The 25378-nt window shown below is 44.3% G+C and overlaps 2 protein-coding genes across 3 annotated transcripts in view; both read right to left on the bottom strand.

Moving 5' to 3' along the window:
- Positions 1 to 258: 258 nt before the first annotated feature.
- LOC135477231 (uncharacterized) overlaps positions 259 to 25378 on the bottom strand; it is a 68792-nt gene continuing 43672 nt past the window's right edge. Inside the window, exons 1-2 of one of the 2 annotated variants that reach the window (XM_064757403.1) lie at positions 3006 to 4825; positions 259 to 1000 (exon numbers count right to left, since the gene is read on the bottom strand). In XM_064757403.1, the coding sequence (XP_064613473.1) occupies positions 777 to 1000; positions 3006 to 4476 (1695 nt within the window). In that variant the 5' untranslated portion in view covers positions 4477 to 4825 and the 3' untranslated portion in view covers positions 259 to 776. Of the gene's footprint in view, positions 1001 to 3005; positions 4826 to 25378 lie in introns of those variants that run through there. The other variant, XM_064757401.1, reaches the window with a different exon arrangement.
- Positions 4568 to 25378, bottom strand: part of LOC135476317 (mucin-3B-like) — a 31259-nt gene continuing 10448 nt past the window's right edge. Inside the window, exons 2-3 of the mRNA XM_064756310.1 lie at positions 4669 to 25274; positions 4568 to 4618 (exon numbers count right to left, since the gene is read on the bottom strand). Coding sequence (XP_064612380.1) covers positions 4568 to 4618; positions 4669 to 25274 — 20657 coding nt within the window. The remainder of the gene's footprint in view (positions 4619 to 4668; positions 25275 to 25378) is intronic.

Genomic DNA, 25378 nt, shown 5'->3' with positions numbered 1-25378 from the left:
TTTAAACCCAGAATTTTTAAACGCGATCGGAGAGTCCACCAAAGAAACTTTTATCAACATTGGACAACAGCTGGAAGATTGCATATGGAAACCAAAGCGTCACATACGTGGACAGATGTGTGGATGTATACAGACGGATTCATTCCGTGTCCCCTTTGATCAGGTTGGAAAATTACCCCCCTCCATGCATAAGTTTTACCAGTGAGGCTGAATAAAACCATGCATGAAGAAAACGAGAAAGTAAAACAAAAGAGAAACTGCGCCTACAAAATATAATAGTTTTATTATAAACAGAACATCAAAGATAAAGAGTAGAGTTTAAAAATTTCTCGAGTAAACTACATGTAGATTACAGAAAAACATTAAACATGGATGATATGAAACATGTCAATTTACTTCCTTAGTAAACTATTCCACTTAGAAAAAAAAGAACAAAATAAAAATTACTCCAGTGCTCATGTATTTATAAGTAACGCGCATTTTCGTGAGAACTCAAAAGTGGACTTGCACAAACTTGTTCAACACTAAGAATGTAAATATCACAAATTATATCAAAGGTGGCTATTATGAAATGACAGAGACAGCAATCTGGATATGTGTAGCAATTATAAACATTGTTAATAATAAGTTGCATTTCTGTTATCAAACCATGTCCTTTGCAGATTCATCAATCCTGAATGCCACACAAAATGACGCATAGTATCAGGAAATCAAGAGGACGTCATTCCGCATTATGTGACAACAGGTCAGGTGAAAGGAAGTCACGTATCTGTAAATCAGTTGAAACAGTACGGCTGGAAAAATCGACTGATGTTTTCGAGAGTTCCACAATTTGCCAGTAGGACGTTGAAATACAGCTCTCCACACGACCTGATGGTCTCTATGCCTGACCGGCACTCGTAGAACTTGTGGCAATCGTCAGGGTCGACGGCTCTTCCAAACACGATCCCCTCAGGACATGGCAAATAGCCGGTGGTAGTAGTAGGGGCCTCAGTTGTCACTGTAATGTGATCAAGAAATATTACAGTTATAGTGAAACTTTTTTCACCGCTTTTATTTAAAGTTCGTCGCAATGATTAGGTTTGGCTAACAAAGGACTGATGGGGAAGCGAGTACAAACTAGCATTTCAGGGAAGCCCATCATTTTCCTTCCAAACTTTCTGGAGTTTGAAAGAAGATACATGATCCGGACTAACCGATAAAAACTTTGAAACGTCAACGTAGAATGGGAGTGATCAAAACGTTTGGTGCATGCAAGCACATGTTTTCTCCATGTTTTCAGTTTGAAAAAAACATCAAAAAAGAGTTTTAAGATAAATTTTGGATACAGCTGCAAAAGTATCATATCTTTAAAAATATGTATTATCATGATTCTAAGGAAACAACACAAATTACACAAAACTAAGAAACTCAACCTTTGCTTTGATTGCGGAAAACTCTCCAACACTTTCCATGACTTTTGTTGGTCAAGTTTTGTCATCCCAAAATAAAATTTGGAAAAAATTTAAAACGAGCCAAAGTTTGAAAAGTCACAGGGGTCAAGCATATTCCACCATGCTTTTGACACTGAGCCTGACAACAGGAGTACGTAATACATTTGTGTAAGTTTATAGCCTGTAATACATATCTGTGGTGTCGTTTCGTGTGAATCGGATAGGAATAATAGCCGCACAGTAATCTTTCACACCAAACGTCTACTTCCTTCTTAAAGTTTGCGATTGTATGATTATTTCATCAAACATCAAAATGTTTCGAAGTTGTTTCTGTGACAAAAACAACTTCTCGAGAAAAAGGAGAGACAAATTCTGACAAAATTGTGTTTAATGGTTACTGGCAGCGCGTAGTCAGGAAGGGCGGTTGTCCAGACTTGGGACAGGTTTCAGGAACCCGTCTCGTCGTCATGGCGACGTAATGCTTTTCATTTCTAGTTACCGTGGTAGTTACTTGCAGGTAACGCTTCGAGCAAGTTTGTTTTTAACACAAGCTTTCAGGAAAGACAATTAAAAGAAGCATGTACTGATTCCTTCCCAGTTCCCAGTTTTATTTATTTATTTATTTATTTGGTTGGTGTTTTACGCCGTACTAAAGAATATTTCACTTATACGACGGCGGCCAGCATTATGGTGAGAGGAAACCGGGCAGAACCCGGGGAATACCCACGACCATCGGCTGGTTGCTGCAACACCTTCCCACGTAAGGCCGAAGAGGAAGCCATCATGAGGTGGACTAGAACTCACAGCGACGGCATTGATGAGAGGTTCCTGGGTCATTATGCTGCGCTAGCGTGCTAACCAACTAAGCCACGGAGGCCCCTCCCAGTTTTAAATTGTAGAGGGTTAAAATCTGACCTCAACCTACTGACCATACTAGATATACAATGACCCAGTTTGCCAGTCATGATTCGCGGCAGGATAGTATCGGTGCTGTGATTCGTTAAGTGCTAACACGTGACTACGAGATACCCTATAAATTCTAATTCTATTTTTCAGACACTTTATCAGAGATTTTATTCATCTTATCCTATCAAGGTTAGATTAATAAATCTTGCAGCACAGGGTGTCGGAGTAAAGGGATATGTTTTCAGCTTACTATCGCTGGGTATAGAATGTTTCACGCGTTTGACCTGTAATACTCAAGGTAAATCCGTTTCAATAAAGATACTTGTATATCTATTCGATCAACTTCTCGTGATATGGCCTTCAGGAAGTAAGTCGGAACATGCAACAGGAATGGTTGCCTCTGGTCTTACGAATACATCATGAGAATGCAGTTCCGTTAAGAAACTTATATTAAACCTTGAGACTCCTGGACGAACACGCTTACACTGAGCGCTAGATTTAAGGCGATGTATGAATCTCCTTTTATCAAATCTGGGAACAACGTAAAATCCCAGACACCAAAGAAGGTCGCAATTCGATATGACTATAACTAACCACCCATCTCGCACAGGCTGCTTTATTTGCACACTGTTCCCGCAAAGGCAAGTTTTCGACTTGCTATCTCACCTGACGTTGATTGCGTCGAACGGAAGTAGATTCTTGTCACGGACGCCTCTCCAGTCATTACAGATGGCTTAGTTTCAGTGACAAATAGACTCTGACTTGGAGTTTCAACAGATGAAGTTCTGTCCGTGAAAGAAGACGCACCGGGATACGCCAACGTCTCGTTTATTATGAACGCCGGCGTTGTAGTTATCACAGATAGTCCTGAGGAGGGCTCAGTCTGATAAGTTGTATCCTTTAAGCTGGAAGACACGAAATCGGCCATACCAGGCACAGCAGTTGTGGACACCTCCATGTTAGTCTCTGCAATGCTGGCATGGGAATTAGATTGTTCTGTAATACTGGAAGGTTGTGTCGTTAATACGGATTCAGAGGAATCTGACGTAGATGGACCACTGCTAAAGTCTGTGGCATTATGCTCTACACTATATGTCACAATGGACGTTTCTGTAATGTTTACTGTGACTTGCGGTTGTTGCGAAATCCTTGTCTCGTCAGTTACACGCGAATGATCCGTGACAGTTGATTGCACCGTGAAGGTCATTTGTTCTGTGCCGACCGTGACACTTGGCAATTCCATAGTGCTAAGTTGTTCCTTGACAATTGATTGCTCTGTTCCATTTGGCTGCGCTGTGACACTACTATGTTCCTTAAAAGGCGAATCTGTTATTGTGACGTTAACATCCCCAAAGACAGTGCTCACTGTAACAGTTTTGTTCCGTGTAAAGGGTGTCACTAATGTCGTACTGTCGGAAGTTATTTTTCCGTCAGATGTTTTTGACGTCATCAGAGGGACCCAACCCGAAGTGGTCTTGGTAAAAGTCATGTCACCAAATACAGTTGAAACAGTCCGAGTTTCGTCGCTACTGATGGGAACTCCTGAAGTAGTTTTATAGTCCGGTGTCCAATAATCGGGGGTCACATGTGTGGTTGTGCTTCCTGTGTTGTTCTCCTGGTTGTCCCTGGTCATACGTACAGGTGAGGAAAATTCTATAGCAGTGCTGTCCCCAGCTGTACTACTCACGTAGTTTTGTCTCGTGTATGGCACAGTGGAAACGACTGGCCTTTCGCTATGCACCGAATCTGTCCCAGTGGATTTACTCAAACCGGACCCATCAGTGGTGAAAAAACTCCCTGTTTTTGTTTCAGATGAAAATACTAAAGGGGAAACGGTGGTTCGTGCATTGTTCTCAGTCGAAAAAGTTTCAGGGCCGGTAAAAGCTGTTACTGTGGAGGATAGGTCAGTGGCACCCGATGCAGCCGCTTTAGAAGCCCCATCTGAAATTGGGGATTCAGTAGTAGACGTTTTCGACACACCCATCGAGTCCTTAATAGTGCTGGTAACAACTGGAGAATGGATTATTTCATTACTTGTGATTTCCGACACGCCATCACTTGTCGTCGTAACCTCAGCAGTATCTAGCAAAAACGTCGTAGATCCAAACGACGGACGAACAGTAATCTTTGACGGCATAGGTAAAGGTATCGTGGGTAATGCTGTCGGTACAGAGGGGAGAGTGACAGTTCTATCTATAGTTGAAAGAGGTCGTGGAGTAAATGGTGTGCTACTTCTCGATGTATTCAAAACACTGGTAAAACTCTGTTCGGTAAAAACCCTAGTTTGCAAAGTCTGGTTTGCGACGGTATTTTCAATAACATGGGATACTGGAGGTGATGTGGTCTTTGACACGGAATCTGTTGCAGAGACACCAAATTCTGTTGTACCCGTTACATCAGTAAACTCTTCTGTAGACTTGCCATCCGGAAAAGATGGAGAAATAGTTTCTCTGGTTAGCCTTGTCGGTCTGTCTGTTAATGTTAAAGTTGAAGACCCATCCTGGAGCAGAGGCCTGGATGTGTCGTCAGACACAGTGGGCCTTTGTGATTCCATAGTTGACAGTTTTGGGCTGGATTTAAAAACTGTAACAATGGATGATGTGTTTTCTTCTCCAAACGTCATCCCTGAAGTACTGTCTGTTAAGGCAGTTGTATTAGCTACAGTAAATGATGTATCTGTAGTAAAGCCTATAGTTTCGTCACGTGAACTTGAGGTGTCGACAACCACAGGCGTTGTAACATCACTTGAAATAGTAGATTCAGGAGTGCCTGCAGAACGCGTCGTTTCTTCTGACGCAAATGTGGCCGTTGGTAAATCACTACTGGTAAAGGTCTCACTGATAACAACCGTACTCGCGGTGCTTAGTGAAACAGAAGAATCTGTACTTGACAAGAAATCTGTTGGAGAAACATCAAATTCCGTCGTCTTTTTGCTTTCGCTAGAACTTGCCGACGTTTTCACAGATGTAAATTCTGTTGTACCCGTTACATCAGTAAACTCTTCTGTAGTCATGTCATCCGGTAAAGTTGGAGAGATAGTTTCGCCGGTTACACTTGATGGTATGTCTGTTGATGGCAAAGTTGAGAACGTATTTTGGAACATACGCGTCGATGTGTCGTCAGAAATAGTGCTTCCTTGTGATTCCTCGGTTGACTGTCTTGCAGTGGATTCGGTCACTGATATGGTGCTGCTTTCAAAGCTAACGTCTGCAGGCGATGTCATGGTAGACAAAACTCCGGAAGTATCACCATCCGCAGCTGAGCTCTCTGTTTCCCTTAGCTGTGTCGTGCCAGATGTAGTCCTGTCCTGTTGCGCGGTTGTGCTAAATAAATCCGTTTGCAGTGTTTGGTTTTGGCCGTTATCTGTAACACCACGGGAAACTGTAGATGATGTGGTGTTTTCTTCTCCAAACGTCATCCCTGAAGCGCTGTCTGTTAAGGCAGTTGTATTAGCTACAGTGAATGATGTATCTGTAGTAAAGCCTATAGTTTCGTCCCGCGAGCTTGAGGTGTCGACAACCACAGGCGTTGTAACATCACTAGAAATAGTAGATTCAGGAGTGCCTGCAGAGCGCGTCGTTTCTTCTGACACAAATGTGGCCGTTGGTAAATCACTACTGGTAAAGGTCTCACTTATAACAATCGTACTTGCGGTGCTTGGTGAAACAAAAGAATCTGTACTTGACAAGAGATCTGTTGGAGAAACACCAAAATCCGTCGTCCTTTCGCTTTCGCTAGAACTTGCCGACGTTTTCACAGATGTAAATTCTGTTGTACCCGTTACATCAGTAAACTCTTCTGTAGTCATGTCATAGGGTAAAGTTGGAGAGATAGTTTCGCCGGTTACACTTGATGGTATGTCTGTTGATGGCAAAGTTGAGAACGTATATTGGAACACAGGCGTCGATATGTTGTCAGAAATAGTGCTTCCTTGTGATTCCTCAGTTGACTGTCTTGCAGTGGATTCGGTCACTGATATGGTGCTGCTTTCAAAGCTAACGTCTGCAGGCGATGTCATTGTAGACAAAACTCCGGAAGTATCACCATCCGTAGCAGAGCTCTTTGTTTCCCTTGGCTGTGTCGTGCCAGATGTAGTCCTGTCCTGTGGCGCGGTTGTGCTAAATAAATCCGTTTGCACTGTTTGGTTTTGGCCGTTATCTGTAACACCACGGAAAACTGTAGATGATGTGGTGTTTTCTTCTCCAAACGTCATCCCTGAAGTACTGTCTGTTAAGGCAGTTGTATTAGCTACAGTGAATGATGTATCTGTAGTAAAGCCTATAGTTTCGTCCCGCGAGCTTGAGGTGTCGACAACCACAGGCGTTGTAACATCACTTGAAATAGTAGATTCAGGAGTGCCTGCAGAACGCGTCGTTTCTTCTGACGCAAATGTGGCCGTTGGTAAATCACTACTGGTAAAGGTCTCACTGATAACAACCGTACTCGCGGTGCTTGGTGAAACAGAAACATCTGTACTTGACAAGAAATCTGTTGGAGAAACATCAAAGTCCGTCGTCTTTTTGCTTTCGCTAGAACTTGCCGACGTTTTCACAAATGTAAATTCTGTTGTACCCGTTACATCAGTAAACTCTTCTGTAGTCATGTCATCCGGTAAAGTTGGAGAGATAGTTTCGCCGGTTACACTTGATGGTATGTCTGTTGATGGCAAAGTTGAGAACGTATCTTGGAACATACGCGTCGATATGTCGTCAGAAATAGTGCTTCCTTGTGATTCCTCAGTTGACTGTCTTGCAGTGGATTCGGTCACTGATATGGTGCTGCTTTTAAAGCTAACGTCTGCAGGCGATGTCATTGTAGACAAAACTCCGGAAGTATCACCATCCGTAGAAGAGCTCTCTGTTTCCCTTAGCTGTGTCGTGCCAGATGTAGTCCTGTCCTGTTGCGCGGTTGTGCTAAATAAATCCGTTTGCATTGTTTGGTTTTGGTCGCTACCTCTAACACCACGGGAAACTGTAGATGATGTGGTGTTTTCTTCTCCAAACGTCATCCCTGAAGTACTGTCTGTTAAGGCAGTTGTATTAGCTACAGTAAATGATGTATCTGTAGTAAAGCCTATAGTTTCGTCCCGCGAGCTTGAGGTGTCGACAACCACAGGCGTTGTAACATGACTAGAAATAGTAGATTCAGAAGTGCCTGCAGAGCGCGTCGTTTCTTCTGACGCAAATGTGGCCGTTGGTAAATCACTACTGGTAAAGGTCTCACTGATAACAACCGTACTCGCGGTGCTTGGTGAAACAGAAGAATCTGTACTTGACAAGAAATCTGTTAGAGAAACATCAAATTCCGTCGTCCTTCTGCTTTCGCTAGAAATTGCCGACGTTTTCACAGATGTAAATTCTGTTGTACCTGTTACATCAGTAAACTCTTCTGTAGTCATGTCATCCGGTAAAGTTGGAGAGATAGTTTCGCCGGTTACACTTGATGGTATGTCTGTTGATGGCAAAGTTGAGAACGTATCTTGGAACACAGGCGTCGATATGTCGTCAGAAATAGTGCTTCCTTGTGATTCCTCAGTTGACTGTCTTGCAGTGGATTCGGTCACTGATATGGTGCTGCTTTCAAAGCTAACGTCTGCAGGCGATGTCATGGTAGACGAAACTCCGGATGTATCACCATCCGTAGCAGAGCTCTTTGTTTCCCTTGGCTGGGTCGTGCCAGATGTAGTCCTGTCCTGTTGCGCGGTTGTGCTAAATAAATCTGTTTGCATTGTTTGGTTTTGGCCGCTGTCTGTAACACCACGGGAAACTGTAGATGATGTGGTGTTTTCTTCTCCAAACGTCATCCCTGAAGTACTGTCTGTTAAGGCAGTTGTATTAGCTACAGTGAATGATGTATCTGTAGTAAAGCCTATAGTTTCGTCCCGCGACCTTGAGGTGTCGACAACCACAGGCGTTGTAACATGACTAGAAATAGTAGAATCAGGAGTGCCTGCAGAACGTGTCGTTTCTTCTGACGCAAATGTGGCCGTTGGTAAATCACTACTGGTAAATGTCTCACTGATAACAACCGTACTCGAGGTGCTTGGTGAAACAGAAGAATCTGTACTTGACAAGAAATCTGTTAGAGAAACATCAAGTTCCGTCGTCCTTCTGCTTTCGCTAGAAATTGCCGACGTTTTCACAGATGTAAATTCTGTTGTACCCGTTACATCAGTAAACTCTTCTGTAGTCATGTCATCCGGTAAAGTTGGAGAGATAGTTTCGCCGGTTACACTTGATGGTATGTCTGTTGATGGCAATGTTGAGAACGTATTTTGGAACATACGCGTCGATGTGTCGTCAGAAATAGTGCTTCCTTGTGATTCCTCAGTTGACTGTCTTGCAGTGGACTCGGTCACTGATATGGTGCTGCTTTCAAAGCTAACGTCTGCAGGCGATGTCATTGTAGACGAAACTCCGGAAGTATCAACATCCGTAGAAGAGCTCTCTGTTTCCCTTGGCTGTGTCGTGCCAGATGTAGTCCTGTCCTGTTGCGCGGTTGTGCTAAATAAATCCGTTTGCAGTGTTTGGTTTTGGCTGGTATCTGTAACACCACGGGAAACTGTAGATGATGTGGTGTTTTCTTCTCCAAACGTCATCCCTGAAGTACTGTCTGTTAAGGCAGTTGTATTAGCTACAGTGAATGATGTATCTGTAGTAAAGCCTATAGTTTCGTCCCGCGAGCTTGAGGTGTCGACAACCACAGGCGTTGTAACACCACTAGAAACAGTAGATTTAGGAGTGCCTGCAGAGCGCGTCGTTTCTTCTGACGCAAATGTGGCCATTGGTAAATCACTACTGGTAAAGGATTCACTGATAACAACCGTACTCGCGGTGCTTGGTGAAACAAAAGAATCTGTACTTGACAAGAAATCTGTTGGAGAAACATCAAATTCCGTCGTCTTTTTGCTTTCGCTAGAACTTGCCGACGTTTTCACAGATGAAAATTCTGTTGTACCCGTTACATCAGTAAACTCTTCTGTAGTCATGTCATCCGGTAAAGTTGGAGAGATAGTTTCGCCGGTTACACTTGATGGTATGTCTGTTAATGGCAAAGTTGAGAACGTATCTTGGAACACAGGCGTCGATATGTCGTCAGAAATAGTGCTTCCTTGTGATTCCTCAGTTGACCCTCTTGCAGTGGATTCGGTCACTGATATGGTGCTGCTTTCAAAGCTAACGTCTGCAAGCGATGTCATTGTAGACGACACTCCGGAAGTATCACCATCCGTAGCAGAGCTCTTTGTTTCCCTTGGCTGGGTCGTGCCAGATGTAGTCCTGTCCTGTTGCGCGGTTGTGCTAAATAAATCTGTTTGCAGTGTTTGGTTTTGGCCGCTGTCTGTAACACCACGGGAAACTGTAGATGATGTGGTGTTTTCTTCTCCAAACGTCATCCCTGAAGTACTGTCTGTTAAGGCAGTTGTATTAGCTACAGTGAATGATGTATCTGTAGTAAAGCCTATAGTTTCGTCCCGCGAACTTGAGGTGTCGACAACCACAGGCGTTGTAACATCACTAGAAATAGTAGATTCAGGAGTGCCTGCAGAACGTGTCGTTTCTTCTGACGCAAATGTGGTCGTTGGTAAATCACTACTGGTAAATGTCTCACTGATAACAACCGTACTCGAGGTGCTTGGTGAAACAGAAGAATCTGTACTTGACAAGAAATCTGTTAGAGAAACATCAAGTTCCGTCGTCCTTCTGCTTTCGCTAGAAATTGCCGACGTTTTCACAGATGTAAATTCTGTTGTACCCGTTACATCAGTAAACTCTTCTGTAGTCATGTCATCCGGTAAAGTTGGAGAGATAGTTTCGCCGGTTACACTTGATGGTATGTCTGTTGATGGCAATGTTGAGAACGTATTTTGGAACATACGCGTCGATGTGTCGTCAGAAATAGTGGTTCCTTGTGATTCCTCAGTTGACTGTCTTGCAGTGGACTCGGTCACTGATATGGTGCTGCTTTCAAAGCTAACGTCTGCAGGCGATGTCATTGTAGACGAAACTCCGGAAGTATCACCATCCGTAGAAGAGCTCTCTGTTTCCCTTGGCTGTGTCGTGCCAGATGTAGTCCTGTCCTGTTGCGCGGTTGTGCTAAATAAATCCGTTTGCAGTGTTTGGTTTTGGCTGCTATCTGTAACACCACGGGAAACTGTAGATGATGTGGTGTTTTCTTCTCCAAACGTCATCCCTGAAGTACTGTCTGTTAAGGCAGTTGTATTAGCTACAGTGAATGATGTATCTGTAGTAAAGCCTATAGTTTCGTCCCGCGAGCTTGAGGTGTCGACAACCACAGGCGTTGTAACATCACTTGAAATAGTAGATTCAGGAGTGCCTGCAGAACGCGTCGTTTCTTCTGACGCAAATGTGGCCATTGGTAAATCACTACTGGTAAAGGTCTCACTTATAACAACCGTACTCGAGGTGCTTGGTGAAACAGAAGAATCTGTACTTGACAAGAAATCTGTTAGAGAAACATCAAGTTCCGTCGTCCTTCTGCTTTCGCTAGAAATTGGCGACGTTTTCACAGATGTAAATTCTGTTGTACCCGTTACATCAGTAAACTCTTCTGTAGTCATGTCATCCGGTAAAGTTGGAGAGATAGTTTCGCCGGTTACACTTGATGGTATGTCTGTTGATGGCAATGTTGAGAACGTATTTTGGAACATACGCGTCGATGTGTCGTCAGAAATAGTGGTTCCTTGTGATTCCTCAGTTGACTGTCTTGCAGTGGACTCGGTCACTGATATGGTGCTGCTTTCAAAGCTAACGTCTGCAGGCGATGTCATTGTAGACGAAACTCCGGAAGTATCACCATCCGTAGAAGAGCTCTCTGTTTCCCTTGGCTGTGTCGTGCCAGATGTAGTCCTGTCCTGTGGCGCGGTTGTGCTAAATAAATCCGTTTGCAGTGTTTGGTTTTGGCTGGTATCTGTAACACCACGGGAAACTGTAGATGATGTGGTGTTTTCTTCTCCAAACGTCATCCCTGAAGTACTGTCTGTTAAGGCAGTTGTATTAGCTACAGTGAATGATGTATCTGTAGTAAAGCCTATAGTTTCGTCCCGCGAGCTTGAGGTGTCGACAACCACAGGCGTTGTAACATCACTAGAAACAGTAGATTTAGGAGTGCCTGCAGAGCGCGTCGTTTCTTCTGACGCAAATGTGGCCATTGGTAAATCACTACTGGTAAAGGATTCACTGATAACAACCGTACTCGCGGTGCTTGGTGAAACAAAAGAATCTGTACTTGACAAGAAATCTGTTGGAGAAACATCAAATTCCGTCGTCTTTTTGCTTTCGCTAGAACTTGCCGACGTTTTCACAGATGAAAATTCTGTTGTACCCGTTACATCAGTAAACTCTTCTGTAGTCATGTCATCCGGTAAAGTTGGAGAGATAGTTTCGCCGGTTACACTTGATGGTATGTCTGTTGATGGCAAAGTTGAGAACGTATCTTGGAACACAGGCGTCGATATGTCGTCAGAAATAGTGCTTCCTTGTGATTCCTCAGTTGACCCTCTTGCAGTGGATTCGGTCACTGATATGGTGCTGCTTTCAAAGCTAACGTCTGCAAGCGATGTCATTGTAGACGACACTCCGGAAGTATCACCATCCGTAGCAGAGCTCTTTGTTTCCCTTGGCTGGGTCGTGCCAGATGTAGTCCTGTCCTGTTGCGCGGTTGTGCTAAATAAATCTGTTTGCAGTGTTTGGTTTTGGCCGCTGTCTGTAACACCACGGGAAACTGTAGATGATGTGGTGTTTTCTTCTCCAAACGTCATCCCTGAAGTACTGTCTGTTAAGGCAGTTGTATTAGCTACAGTGAATGATGTATCTGTAGTAAAGCCTATAGTTTCGTCCCGCGACCTTGAGGTGTCGACAACCACAGGCGTTGTAACATGACTAGAAATAGTAGAATCAGGAGTGCCTGCAGAACGTGTCGTTTCTTCTGACGCAAATGTGGCCGTTGGTAAATCACTACTGGTAAATGTCTCACTGATAACAACCGTACTCGAGGTGCTTGGTGAAACAGAAGAATCTGTACTTGACAAGAAATCTGTTAGAGAAACATCAAGTTCCGTCGTCCTTCTGCTTTCGCTAGAAATTGCCGACGTTTTCACAGATGTAAATTCTGTTGTACCCGTTACATCAGTAAACTCTTCTGTAGTCATGTCATCCGGTAAAGTTGGAGAGATAGTTTCGCCGGTTACACTTGATGGTATGTCTGTTGATGGCAATGTTGAGAACGTATTTTGGAACATACGCGTCGATGTGTCGTCAGAAATAGTGCTTCCTTGTGATTCCTCAGTTGACTGTCTTGCAGTGGACTCGGTCACTGATATGGTGCTGCTTTCAAAGCTAACGTCTGCAGGCGATGTCATTGTAGACGAAACTCCGGAAGTATCAACATCCGTAGAAGAGCTCTCTGTTTCCCTTGGCTGTGTCGTGCCAGATGTAGTCCTGTCCTGTTGCGCGGTTGTGCTAAATAAATCCGTTTGCAGTGTTTGGTTTTGGCTGGTATCTGTAACACCACGGGAAACTGTAGATGATGTGGTGTTTTCTTCTCCAAACGTCATCCCTGAAGTACTGTCTGTTAAGGCAGTTGTATTAGCTACAGTGAATGATGTATCTGTAGTAAAGCCTATAGTTTCGTCCCGCGAGCTTGAGGTGTCGACAACCACAGGCGTTGTAACACCACTAGAAACAGTAGATTTAGGAGTGCCTGCAGAGCGCGTCGTTTCTTCTGACGCAAATGTGGCCATTGGTAAATCACTACTGGTAAAGGATTCACTGATAACAACCGTACTCGCGGTGCTTGGTGAAACAAAAGAATCTGTACTTGACAAGAAATCTGTTGGAGAAACATCAAATTCCGTCGTCTTTTTGCTTTCGCTAGAACTTGCCGACGTTTTCACAGATGAAAATTCTGTTGTACCCGTTACATCAGTAAACTCTTCTGTAGTCATGTCATCCGGTAAAGTTGGAGAGATAGTTTCGCCGGTTACACTTGATGGTATGTCTGTTAATGGCAAAGTTGAGAACGTATCTTGGAACACAGGCGTCGATATGTCGTCAGAAATAGTGCTTCCTTGTGATTCCTCAGTTGACCCTCTTGCAGTGGATTCGGTCACTGATATGGTGCTGCTTTCAAAGCTAACGTCTGCAAGCGATGTCATTGTAGACGACACTCCGGAAGTATCACCATCCGTAGCAGAGCTCTTTGTTTCCCTTGGCTGGGTCGTGCCAGATGTAGTCCTGTCCTGTTGCGCGGTTGTGCTAAATAAATCTGTTTGCAGTGTTTGGTTTTGGCCGCTGTCTGTAACACCACGGGAAACTGTAGATGATGTGGTGTTTTCTTCTCCAAACGTCATCCCTGAAGTACTGTCTGTTAAGGCAGTTGTATTAGCTACAGTGAATGATGTATCTGTAGTAAAGCCTATAGTTTCGTCCCGCGAACTTGAGGTGTCGACAACCACAGGCGTTGTAACATCACTAGAAATAGTAGATTCAGGAGTGCCTGCAGAACGTGTCGTTTCTTCTGACGCAAATGTGGTCGTTGGTAAATCACTACTGGTAAATGTCTCACTGATAACAACCGTACTCGAGGTGCTTGGTGAAACAGAAGAATCTGTACTTGACAAGAAATCTGTTAGAGAAACATCAAGTTCCGTCGTCCTTCTGCTTTCGCTAGAAATTGCCGACGTTTTCACAGATGTAAATTCTGTTGTACCCGTTACATCAGTAAACTCTTCTGTAGTCATGTCATCCGGTAAAGTTGGAGAGATAGTTTCGCCGGTTACACTTGATGGTATGTCTGTTGATGGCAATGTTGAGAACGTATTTTGGAACATACGCGTCGATGTGTCGTCAGAAATAGTGGTTCCTTGTGATTCCTCAGTTGACTGTCTTGCAGTGGACTCGGTCACTGATATGGTGCTGCTTTCAAAGCTAACGTCTGCAGGCGATGTCATTGTAGACGAAACTCCGGAAGTATCACCATCCGTAGAAGAGCTCTCTGTTTCCCTTGGCTGTGTCGTGCCAGATGTAGTCCTGTCCTGTTGCGCGGTTGTGCTAAATAAATCCGTTTGCAGTGTTTGGTTTTGGCTGCTATCTGTAACACCACGGGAAACTGTAGATGATGTGGTGTTTTCTTCTCCAAACGTCATCCCTGAAGTACTGTCTGTTAAGGCAGTTGTATTAGCTACAGTGAATGATGTATCTGTAGTAAAGCCTATAGTTTCGTCCCGCGAGCTTGAGGTGTCGACAACCACAGGCGTTGTAACATCACTTGAAATAGTAGATTCAGGAGTGCCTGCAGAACGCGTCGTTTCTTCTGACGCAAATGTGGCCATTGGTAAATCACTACTGGTAAAGGTCTCACTTATAACAACCGTACTCGAGGTGCTTGGTGAAACAGAAGAATCTGTACTTGACAAGAAATCTGTTAGAGAAACATCAAGTTCCGTCGTCCTTCTGCTTTCGCTAGAAATTGGCGACGTTTTCACAGATGTAAATTCTGTTGTACCCGTTACATCAGTAAACTCTTCTGTAGTCATGTCATCCGGTAAAGTTGGAGAGATAGTTTCGCCGGTTACACTTGATGGTATGTCTGTTGATGGCAATGTTGAGAACGTATTTTGGAACATACGCGTCGATGTGTCGTCAGAAATAGTGGTTCCTTGTGATTCCTCAGTTGACTGTCTTGCAGTGGACTCGGTCACTGATATGGTGCTGCTTTCAAAGCTAACGTCTGCAGGCGATGTCATTGTAGACGAAACTCCGGAAGTATCACCATCCGTAGAAGAGCTCTCTGTTTCCCTTGGCTGTGTCGTGCCAGATGTAGTCCTGTCCTGTGGCGCGGTTGTGCTAAATAAATCCGTTTGCAGTGTTTGGTTTTGGCTGGTATCTGTAACACCACGGGAAACTGTAGATGATGTGGTGTTTTCTTCTCCAAACGTCATCCCTGAAGTACTGTCTGTTAAGGCAGTTGTATTAGCTACAGTGAATGATGTATCTGTAGTAAAGCCTATAGTTTCGTCCCGCGAGCTTGAGGTGTCGACAACCACAGGCGTTGTAACATCACTAGAAACAGTAGATTTAGGAGTGCCTGCAGAGCGCGTCGTTTCTTCTGACGCAAATGTGGCCATTGGTAAATCACTACTGGTAAAGGATTCACTGATAACAACCGTACTCGCGGTGCTTGGTGAAACAAAAGAATCTGTACTTGACAAGAAATCTGTTGGAGAAACATCAAATTCCGTCGTCTTTTTGCTTTCGCTAGAACTTGCCGACGTTTTCACAGATGAAAATTCTGTTGTACCCGTTACATCAGTAAACTCTTCTGTAGTCATGTCATCCGGTAAAGTTGGAGAGATAGTTTCGCCGGTTACACTTGATGGTATGTCTGTTGATGGCAAAGTTGAGAACGTATCTTGGAACACAGGCGTCGATATGTCGTCAGAAATAGTGCTTCCTTGTGATTCCTCAGTTGACCCTCTTGCAGTGGATTCGGTCACTGATATGGTGCTGCTTTCAAAGCTAACGTCTGCAAGCGATGTCATTGTAGACGACACTCCGGAAGTATCACCATCCGTAGCAGAGCTCTTTGTTTCCCTTGGCTGGGTCGTGCCAGATGTAGTCCTGTCCTGTTGCGCGGTTGTGCTAAATAAATCTGTTTGCAGTGTTTGGTTTTGGCCGCTGTCTGTAACACCACGGGAAACTGTAGATGATGTGGTGTTTTCTTCTCCAAACGTCATCCCTGAAGTACTGTCTGTTAAGGCAGTTGTATTAGCTACAGTGAATGATGTATCTGTAGTAAAGCCTATAGTTTCGTCCCGCGAACTTGAGGTGTCGACAACCACAGGCGTTGTAACATCACTAGAAATAGTAGATTCAGGAGTGCCTGCAGAACGTGTCGTTTCTTCTGACGCAAATGTGGTCGTTGGTAAATCACTACTGGTAAATGTCTCACTGATAACAACCGTACTCGAGGTGCTTGGTGAAACAGAAGAATCTGTACTTGACAAGAAATCTGTTAGAGAAACATCAAATTCCGTCGTCCTTCTGCTTTCGCTAGAAATTGCCGACGTTTTCACAGATGTAAATTCTGTTGTACCCGTTACATCAGTAAACTCTTCTGTAGTCATGTCATCCGGTAAAGTTGGAGAGATAGTTTCGCCGGTTACACTTGATGGTATGTCTGTTGATGGCAATGTTGAGAACGTATTTTGGAACATACGCGTCGATGTGTCGTCAGAAATAGTGGTTCCTTGTGATTCCTCAGTTGACTGTCTTGCAGTGGACTCGGTCACTGATATGGTGCTGCTTTCAAAGCTAACGTCTGCAGGCGATGTCATTGTAGACGAAACTCCGGAAGTATCACCATCCGTAGAAGAGCTCTCTGTTTCCCTTGGCTGTGTCGTGCCAGATGTAGTCCTGTCCTGTTGCGCGGTTGTGCTAAATAAATCCGTTTGCAGTGTTTGGTTTTGGCTGCTATCTGTAACACCACGGGAAACTGTAGATGATGTGGTGTTTTCTTCTCCAAACGTCATCCCTGAAGTACTGTCTGTTAAGGCAGTTGTATTAGCTACAGTGAATGATGTATCTGTAGTAAAGCCTATAGTTTCGTCCCGCGAGCTTGAGGTGTCGACAACCACAGGCGTTGTAACATCACTAGAAACAGTAGATTTAGGAGTGCCTGCAGAGCGCGTCGTTTCTTCTGACGCAAATGTGGCCATTGGTAAATCACTACTGGTAAAGGTCTCACTTATAACAATCGTACTTGCGGTGCTTGGTGAAACAGAAGAATCTGTACTTGACAAGAAATCTGTTGGAGAAACACCAAAATCCGTCGTCCTTTCGCTTTCGCTAGAACTTGCCGACGTTTTCACAGATGTAAATTCTGTTGTACCCGTTACATCAGTAAACTCTTCTGTAGTCATGTCATCCGGTAAAGTTGGAGAGATAGTTTCGCCGGTTACACTTGATGGTATGTCTGTTGATGGCAAAGTTGAGAACGTATTTTGGAACACAGGCGTCGATATGTTGTCAGAAATAGTGCTTCCTTGTGATTCCTCAGTTGACTGTCTTACAGTGGATTCGGTCACTGATATGGTGCTGGTTTCAAAGCTAACGTCTGCAGGCGTTGTCATGGTAGACGAAACTCCGGAAGTATCACCATCCGTAGAAGAGCTCTTTGTTTCCCTTAGCTGTGTCGTGCCAGATGTAGTCCTGTCCTGTGGCGCGGTTGTGCTAAATAAATCCGTTTGCATTGTTTGGTTTTGGCCGCTATCTGTAACACCAGGGGAAACTGTAGATGATGTGGTGTTTTCTTCTCCAAACGTCATCCCTGAAGTACTGTCTGTTAAGGCAGTTGTATTAGCTACAGTGAATGATGTATCTGTAGTAAAGCCTATAGTTTCGTCCCGCGAGCTTGAGGTGTCGACAACCACAGGCGTTGTAACATCACTTGAAATAGTAGATTCAGGAGTGCCTGCAGAACGTGTCGTTTCTTCTGACGCAAATGTGGCCGTTGGTAAATCACTACTGGTAAAGGTCTCACTGATAACAACCGTACTCGCGGTGCTTGGTGAAACAGAAGAATCTGTACTTGACAAGAAATCTGTTAGAGAAACATCAAATTCCGTCGTCCTTTCGCTTTCGCTAGAACTTGCCGACGTTTTCACAGATGTAAATTCTGTTGTACCCGTTACATCAGTAAACTCTTCTGTAGTCATGTCATCCGGTAAAGTTGGAGAGATAGTTTCGCCGGTTACACTTGATGGTATGTCTGTTGATGGCAAAGTTGAGAACGTATTTTGGAATATACGCGTCGATATGTCAGAAATAGTGCTTCCTTGTGATTCCTCAGTTGACTGTCTTGCAGTGGATTCGGTCACTGATATGGTGCTGCTTTCAAAGCTAACGTCTGCAGGCGATGTCATGGTAGACGAAACTCCGGAAGTATCACCATCCGTAGCAGAGCTCTTTGTTTCCCTTAGCTGTGTCGTGCCAGATGTAGTCCTGTCCTGTGGCGCGGTTGTGCTAAATAAATCCGTTTGCATTGTTTGGTTTTGGCCGCTATCTGTAACACCACGGGAAACTGTAGATGATGTGGTGTTTTCTTCTCCAAACGTCATCCCTGAAGTACTGTCTGTTAAGGCAGTTGTATTAGCTACAGTAAATGATGTATCTGTAGTAAAGCCTATAGTTTCGTCCCGCGAGCTTGAGGTGTCGACAACCACAGGCGTTGTAACATCACTAGAAATAGTAGATTCAGGAGTGCCTGCAGAACGCGTCGTTTCTTCTGACGCAAATGTGGCCGTTGGTAAATCACTACTGGTAAAGGATTCACTGATAACAACCGTACTCGCGGTGCTTGGTGAAACAAAAGAATCTGTACTTGACAAGAAATCTGTTGGAGAAACATCAAATTCCGTCGTCTTTTTGCTTTCGCTAGAACTTGCCGACGTTTTCACAGATGTAAATTCTGTTGTACCCGTTACATCAGTAAACTCTTCTGTAGTCATGTCATCCGGTAAAGTTGGAGAGATAGTTTCGCCGGTTACACTTGATGGTATGTCTGTTGATGGCAAAGTTGAGAACGTATCTTCGAACACAGGCGTCGATATGTCGTCAGAAATAGTGCTTCCTTGTGATTCCTCAGTTGACTGTCTTGCAGTGGATTCGGTCACTGATATGGTGCTGCTTTCAAAGCTAACGCCTGCAAGCGATGTCATTGTAGACGACACTCCGGAAGTATCACCATCCGTAGCAGAGCTCTTTGTTTCCCTTGGCTGGGTCGTGCCAGATGTAGTCCTGTCCTGTTGCGCGGTTGTGCTAAATAAATCCGTTTGCAGTGTTTGGTTTTGGCTGCTATCTGTAACACCACGGGAAACTGTAGATGATGTGGTGTTTTCTTCTCCAAACGTCATCCCTGAAGTACTGTCTGTTAAGGCAGTTGTATTAGCTACAGTGAATGATGTATCTGTAGTAAAGCCTATAGTTTCGTCCCGCGAGCTTGAGGTGTCGACAACCACAGGCGTTGTAACATCACTTGAAATAGTAGATTCAGGAGTGCCTGCAGAACGCGTCGTTTCTTCTGACGCAAATGTGGCCGTTGGTAAATCACTACTGGTAAAGGTCTCACTGATAACAACCGTACTCGCGGTGCTTAGTGAAACAGAAGAATCTGTACTTGACAAGAAATCTGTTGGAGAAACATCAAGTTCCGTCGTCCTTCTGCTTTCGCTAGAAATTGACGACGTTTTCACAGATGAAAATTCTGTTGTACCCGTTACATCAGTAAACTCTTCTGTAGTCATGTCATCCGGTAAAGTTGGAGAGATAGTTTCGCCGGTTACACTTGATGGTATGTCTGTTGATGGCAAAGTTGAGAACGTATCTTGGAACACAGGCGTCGATATGTCGTCAGAAATAGTGCTTCCTTGTGATTCCTCAGTTGACTGTCTTGCAGTGGATTCGGTCACTGATATGGTGCTGCTTTCAAAGCTAACGTCTGCAAGCGATGTCATTGTAGACGACACTCCGGAAGTATCACCATCCGTAGCAGAGCTCTTTGTTTCCCTTGGCTGTGTCGTGCCAGATGTAGTCCTGTCCTGTTGCGCGGTTGTGCTAAATAAATCCGTTTGCAGTGTTTGGTTTTGGCTGCTATCTGTAACACCACGGGAAACTGTAGATGATGTGGTGTTTTCTTCTCCAAACGTCATCCCTGAAGTACTGTCTGTTAAGGCAGTTGTATTAGCTACAGTGAATGATGTATCTGTAGTAAAGCCTATAGTTTCGTCCCGCGAGCTTGAGGTGTCGACAACCACAGGCGTTGTAACATCACTAGAAACAGTAGATTTAGGAGTGCCTGCAGAGCGCGTCGTTTCTTCTGACGCAAATGTGGCCATTGGTAAATCACTACTGGTAAAGGTCTCACTTATAACAATCGTACTTGCGGTGCTTGGTGAAACAGAAGAATCTGTACTTGACAAGAAATCTGTTGGAGAAACACCAAAATCCGTCGTCCTTTCGCTTTCGCTAGAACTTGCCGACGTTTTCACAGATGTAAATTCTGTTGTACCCGTTACATCAGTAAACTCTTCTGTAGTCATGTCATCCGGTAAAGTTGGAGAGATAGTTTCGCCGGTTACACTTGATGGTATGTCTGTTGATGGCAAAGTTGATAACGTATTTTGGAACACAGGCGTCGATATGTTGTCAGAAATAGTGCTTCCTTGTGATTCCTCAGTTGACTGTCTTACAGTGGATTCGGTCACTGATATGGTGCTGGTTTCAAAGCTAACGTCTGCAGGCGTTGTCATGGTAGACGAAACTCCGGAAGTATCACCATCCGTAGAAGAGCTCTTTGTTTCCCTTAGCTGTGTCGTGCCAGATGTAGTCCTGTCCTGTGGCGCGGTTGTGCTAAATAAATCCGTTTGCATTGTTTGGTTTTGGCCGCTATCTGTAACACCAGGGGAAACTGTAGATGATGTGGTGTTTTCTTCTCCAAACGTCATCCCTGAAGTACTGTCTGTTAAGGCAGTTGTATTAGCTACAGTGAATGATGTATCTGTAGTAAAGCCTATAGTTTCGTCCCGCGAGCTTGAGGTGTCGACAACCACAGGCGTTGTTACATCACCAGAAATAGTAGATTCAGGAGTGCCTGCAGAACGCGTCGTTTCTTCTAACGCAAATGTGGCCGTTGGTAAATCACTACTGGTAAAGGTCTCACTTATAACAATCGTACTTGCGGTGCTTGGTGAAACAAAAGAATCTGTACTTGACAAGAAATCTGTTGGAGAAACACCAAAATCTGTCGTCCTTTCGCTTTCGCTAGAAATTGCCGACGTTTTCACAGATGTAAATTCTTTTGTACCTGTTACATCAGTAAACTCTTCTGTACTCATGTCATCCGGTAAAGTTGGAGAGATAGTTTCGCCGGTTACACTTGATGGTATGTCTGTTGATGGCAAAGTTGAGAACGTATCTTGGAACACAGGCGTCGATATGTCGTCAGAAATAGTGCTTCCTTGTGATTCCTCAGTTGACTGTCTTGCAGTGGATTCGGTCACTGATATGGTGCTGCTTTCAAAGCTAACGTCTGCAGGCGATGTCATGGTAGACGAAACTCCGGAAGTATCACCATCCGTAGCAGAGCTCTTTGTTTCCCTTAGCTGTGTTGTGCCAGATGTAGTCCTGTCCTGTTGCGCGGTTGTGCTAAATAAATCCGTTTGCATTGTTTGGTTTTGGCCGCTATCTGTAACACCACGGGAAACTGTAGATGATGTGGTGTTTTCTTCTCCAAACGTCATCCCTGAAGTACTGTCTGTTAAGGCAGTTGTATTAGCTACAGTGAATGATGTATCTGTAGTAAAGCCTATAGTTTCGTCCCGCGAGCTTGAGGTGTCGACAACCACAGGCGTTGTAACATCACTTGAAATAGTAGATTCAGGAGTGCCTGCAGAACGCGTCGTTTCTTCTGACGCAAATGTGGCCGTTGGTAAATCACTACTGGTAAAGGTCTCACTGATAACAACCGTACTCGCGGTGCTTGGTGAAACAGAAGAATCTGTACTTGACAAGAAATCTGTTAGAGAAACATCAGATTCCGTCGTCCTTCTGCTTTCGCTAGAAATTGCCGACGTTTTCACAGATGTAAATTCTGTTGTACCTGTTACATCAGTAAACTCTTCTGTAGTCATGTCATCCGGTAAAGTTGGAGAGATAGTTTCGCCGGTTACACTTGATGGTATGTCTGTTGATGGCAAAGTTGAGAACGTATCTTGGAACACAGGCGTCGATATGTCGTCAGAAATAGTGCTTCCTTGTGATTCCTCAGTTGACTGTCTTGCAGTGGATTCGGTCACTGATATGGTGCTGCTTTCAAAGCTAACGTCTGCAGGCGATGTCATGGTAGACGAAACTCCGGATGTATCACCATCCGCAGCTGAGCTCTCTGTTTCCCTTAGCTGTGTCGTGCCAGATGTAGTCCTGTCCTGTGGCGCGGTTGTGCTAAATAAATCCGTTTGCAGTGTTTGGTTTTGGCCGCTATTTGTAACACCACGGGAAACTGTAGATGATGTGGCGTTTTCTTCTCCAAACGTCATCCCTGAAGTGCTGTCTGTTAAGGCAGTTGTATTAGCTACAGTGAATGATGTATCTGTAGTAAAGCCTATAGTTTCGTCCCGCGAGCTTGAGGTGTCGACAACCACAGGCGTTGTAACATCACTAGAAATAGTAGATTCAGGAGTGCCTGCAGAGCGCGTCGTTTCTTCTGACGCAAATGTGGCCGTTGGTAAATCACTACTGGTAAAGGTCTCACTTATAACAATCGTACTTGCGGTGCTTGGTGAAACAGAAGAATCTGTACTTGACAAGAAATCTGTTGGAGAAACACCAAAATCCGTCGTCCTTTCGCTTTCGCTAGAACTTGCCGACGTTTTCACAGATGTAAATTCTGTTGTACCCGTTACATCAGTAAACTCTTCTGTAGTCATGTCATCCGGTAAAGTTGGAGAGATAGTTTCGCCGGTTACACTTGATGGTATGTCTGTTGATGGCAAAGTTGAGAACGTATTTTGGAACACAGGCGTCGATATGTCAGAAATAGTGCTTCCTTGTGATTCCTCAGTTGACTGTCTTGCAGTGGATTCGGTCACTGATATGGTGCTGCTTTCAAAGCTAACGTCTGCAGGCGATGTCATGGTAGACAAAACTCCGGAAGTATCACCATCCGTAACAGAGCTCTTTGTTTCCCTTAGCTGTGTCGTGCCAGATGTAGTCCTGTCCTGTGGCGCGGTTGTGCTAAATAAATCCGTTTGCATTGTTTGGTTTTGGCCGCTATCTGTAACACCACGGGAAACTGTAGATGATGTGGTGTTTTCTTCTCCAAACGTCATCCCTGAAGTACTGTCTGTTAAGGCAGTTGTATTAGCTACAGTAAATGATGTATCTGTAGTAAAGCCTATAGTTTCGTCCCGCGAGCTTGAGGTGTCGACAACCACAGGCGTTGTAACATCACTAGAAATAGTAGATTCAGGAGTGCCTGCAGAACGCGTCGTTTCTTCTGACGCAAATGTGGCCGTTGGTAAATCACTACTGGTAAAGGATTCACTGATAACAACCGTACTCGCGGTGCTTGGTGAAACAAAAGAATCTGTACTTGACAAGAAATCTGTTGGAGAAACATCAAATTCCGTCGTCTTTTTGCTTTCGCTAGAACTTGCCGACGTTTTCACAGATGTAAATTCTGTTGTACCCGTTACATCAGTAAACTCTTCTGTAGTCATGTCATCCGGTAAAGTTGGAGAGATAGTTTCGCCGGTTACACTTGATGGTATGTCTGTTGATGGCAAAGTTGAGAACGTATCTTGGAACACAGGCGTCGATATGTCGTCAGAAATAGTGCTTCCTTGTGATTCCTCAGTTGACTGTCTTGCAGTGGATTCGGTCACTGATATGGTGCTGCTTTCAAAGCTAACGCCTGCAAGCGATGTCATTGTAGACGACACTCCGGAAGTATCACCATCCGTAGCAGAGCTCTTTGTTTCCCTTGGCTGGGTCGTGCCAGATGTAGTCCTGTCCTGTTGCGCGGTTGTGCTAAATAAATCCGTTTGCATTGTTTGGTTTTGGCCGCTGTCTGTAACACCACGGGAAACTGTAGATGATGTGGTGTTTTCTTCTCCAAACGTCATCCCTGAAGTACTGTCTGTTAAGGCAGTTGTATTAGCTACAGTGAATGATGTATCTGTAGTAAAGCCTATAGTTTCGTCACGTGAGCTTGAGGTGTCGACAACCACAGGCGTTGTAACATCTGTAGAAATAGTAGATTCAGGAGTGCCTGCAGAACGCGTCGTTTCTTCTGACGCAAATGTGGCCGTTGGTAAATCACTAGTGGTAAAGGTCTCACTGATAACAACCGTACTTGCGGTGCTTGGTGAAACAGAAGAATCTGTACTTGACAAGAAATCTGTTAGAGAAACATCAAGTTCCGTCGTCCTTCTGCTTTCGCTAGAAATTGCCGACGTTTTCACAGATGTAAATTCTGTTGTACCTGTTACATCAGTAAACTCTTCTGTAGTCATGTCATCCGGTAAAGTTGGAGAGATAGTTTCGCCGGTTACACTTGATGGTATGTCTGTTGATGGCAAAGTTGAGAACGTATCTTGGAACACAGGCGTCGATATGTCGTCAGAAATAGTGCTTCCTTGTGATTCCTCAGTTGACTGTCTTGCAGTGGATTCGGTCACTGATATGGTGCTGCTTTCAAAGCTAACGTCTGCAGGCGATGTCATGGTAGACGAAACTCCGGATGTATCACCATCCGCAGCTGAGCTCTTTGTTTCCCATAGCTGTGTCGTGCCAGATGTAGTCCTGTCCTGTGGCGCGGTTGTGCTAAATAAATCCGTTTGCAGTGTTTGGTTTTGGCCGCTATTTGTAACACCACGGGAAACTGTAGATGATGTGGTGTTTTCTTCTCCAAACGTCATCCCTGAAGTGCTGTCTGTTAAGGCAGTTGTATTAGCTACAGTGAATGATGTATCTGTAGTAAAGCCTATAGTTTCGTCCCGCGAGCTTGAGGTGTCGACAACCACAGGCGTTGTAACATCACTAGAAATAGTAGATTCAGGAGTGCCTGCAGAGCGCGTCGTTTCTTCTGACGCAAATGTGGCCGTTGGTAAATCACTACTGGTAAAGGTCTCACTTATAACAATCGTACTTGCGGTGCTTGGTGAAACAGAAGAATCTGTACTTGACAAGAAATCTGTTGGAGAAACACCAAAATCCGTCGTCCTTTCGCTTTCGCTAGAACTTGCCGACGTTTTCACAGATGTAAATTCTGTTGTACCCGTTACATCAGTAAACTCTTCTGTAGTCATGTCATCCGGTAAAGTTGGAGAGATAGTTTCGCCGGTTACACTTGATGGTATGTCTGTTGATGGCAAAGTTGAGAACGTATTTTGGAACACAGGCGTCGATATGTCAGAAATAGTGCTTCCTTGTGATTCCTCAGTTGACTGTCTTGCAGTGGATTCG

The sequence above is a fragment of the Liolophura sinensis genome, chromosome 10, assembly GCF_032854445.1.
Source record: "Liolophura sinensis isolate JHLJ2023 chromosome 10, CUHK_Ljap_v2, whole genome shotgun sequence".
NCBI lineage: Eukaryota > Metazoa > Mollusca > Polyplacophora > Chitonida > Chitonidae > Liolophura > Liolophura sinensis.
Note: the sequence above shows the minus strand (reverse complement) of the source record. Positions and strands in the feature narration are given on the sequence as shown.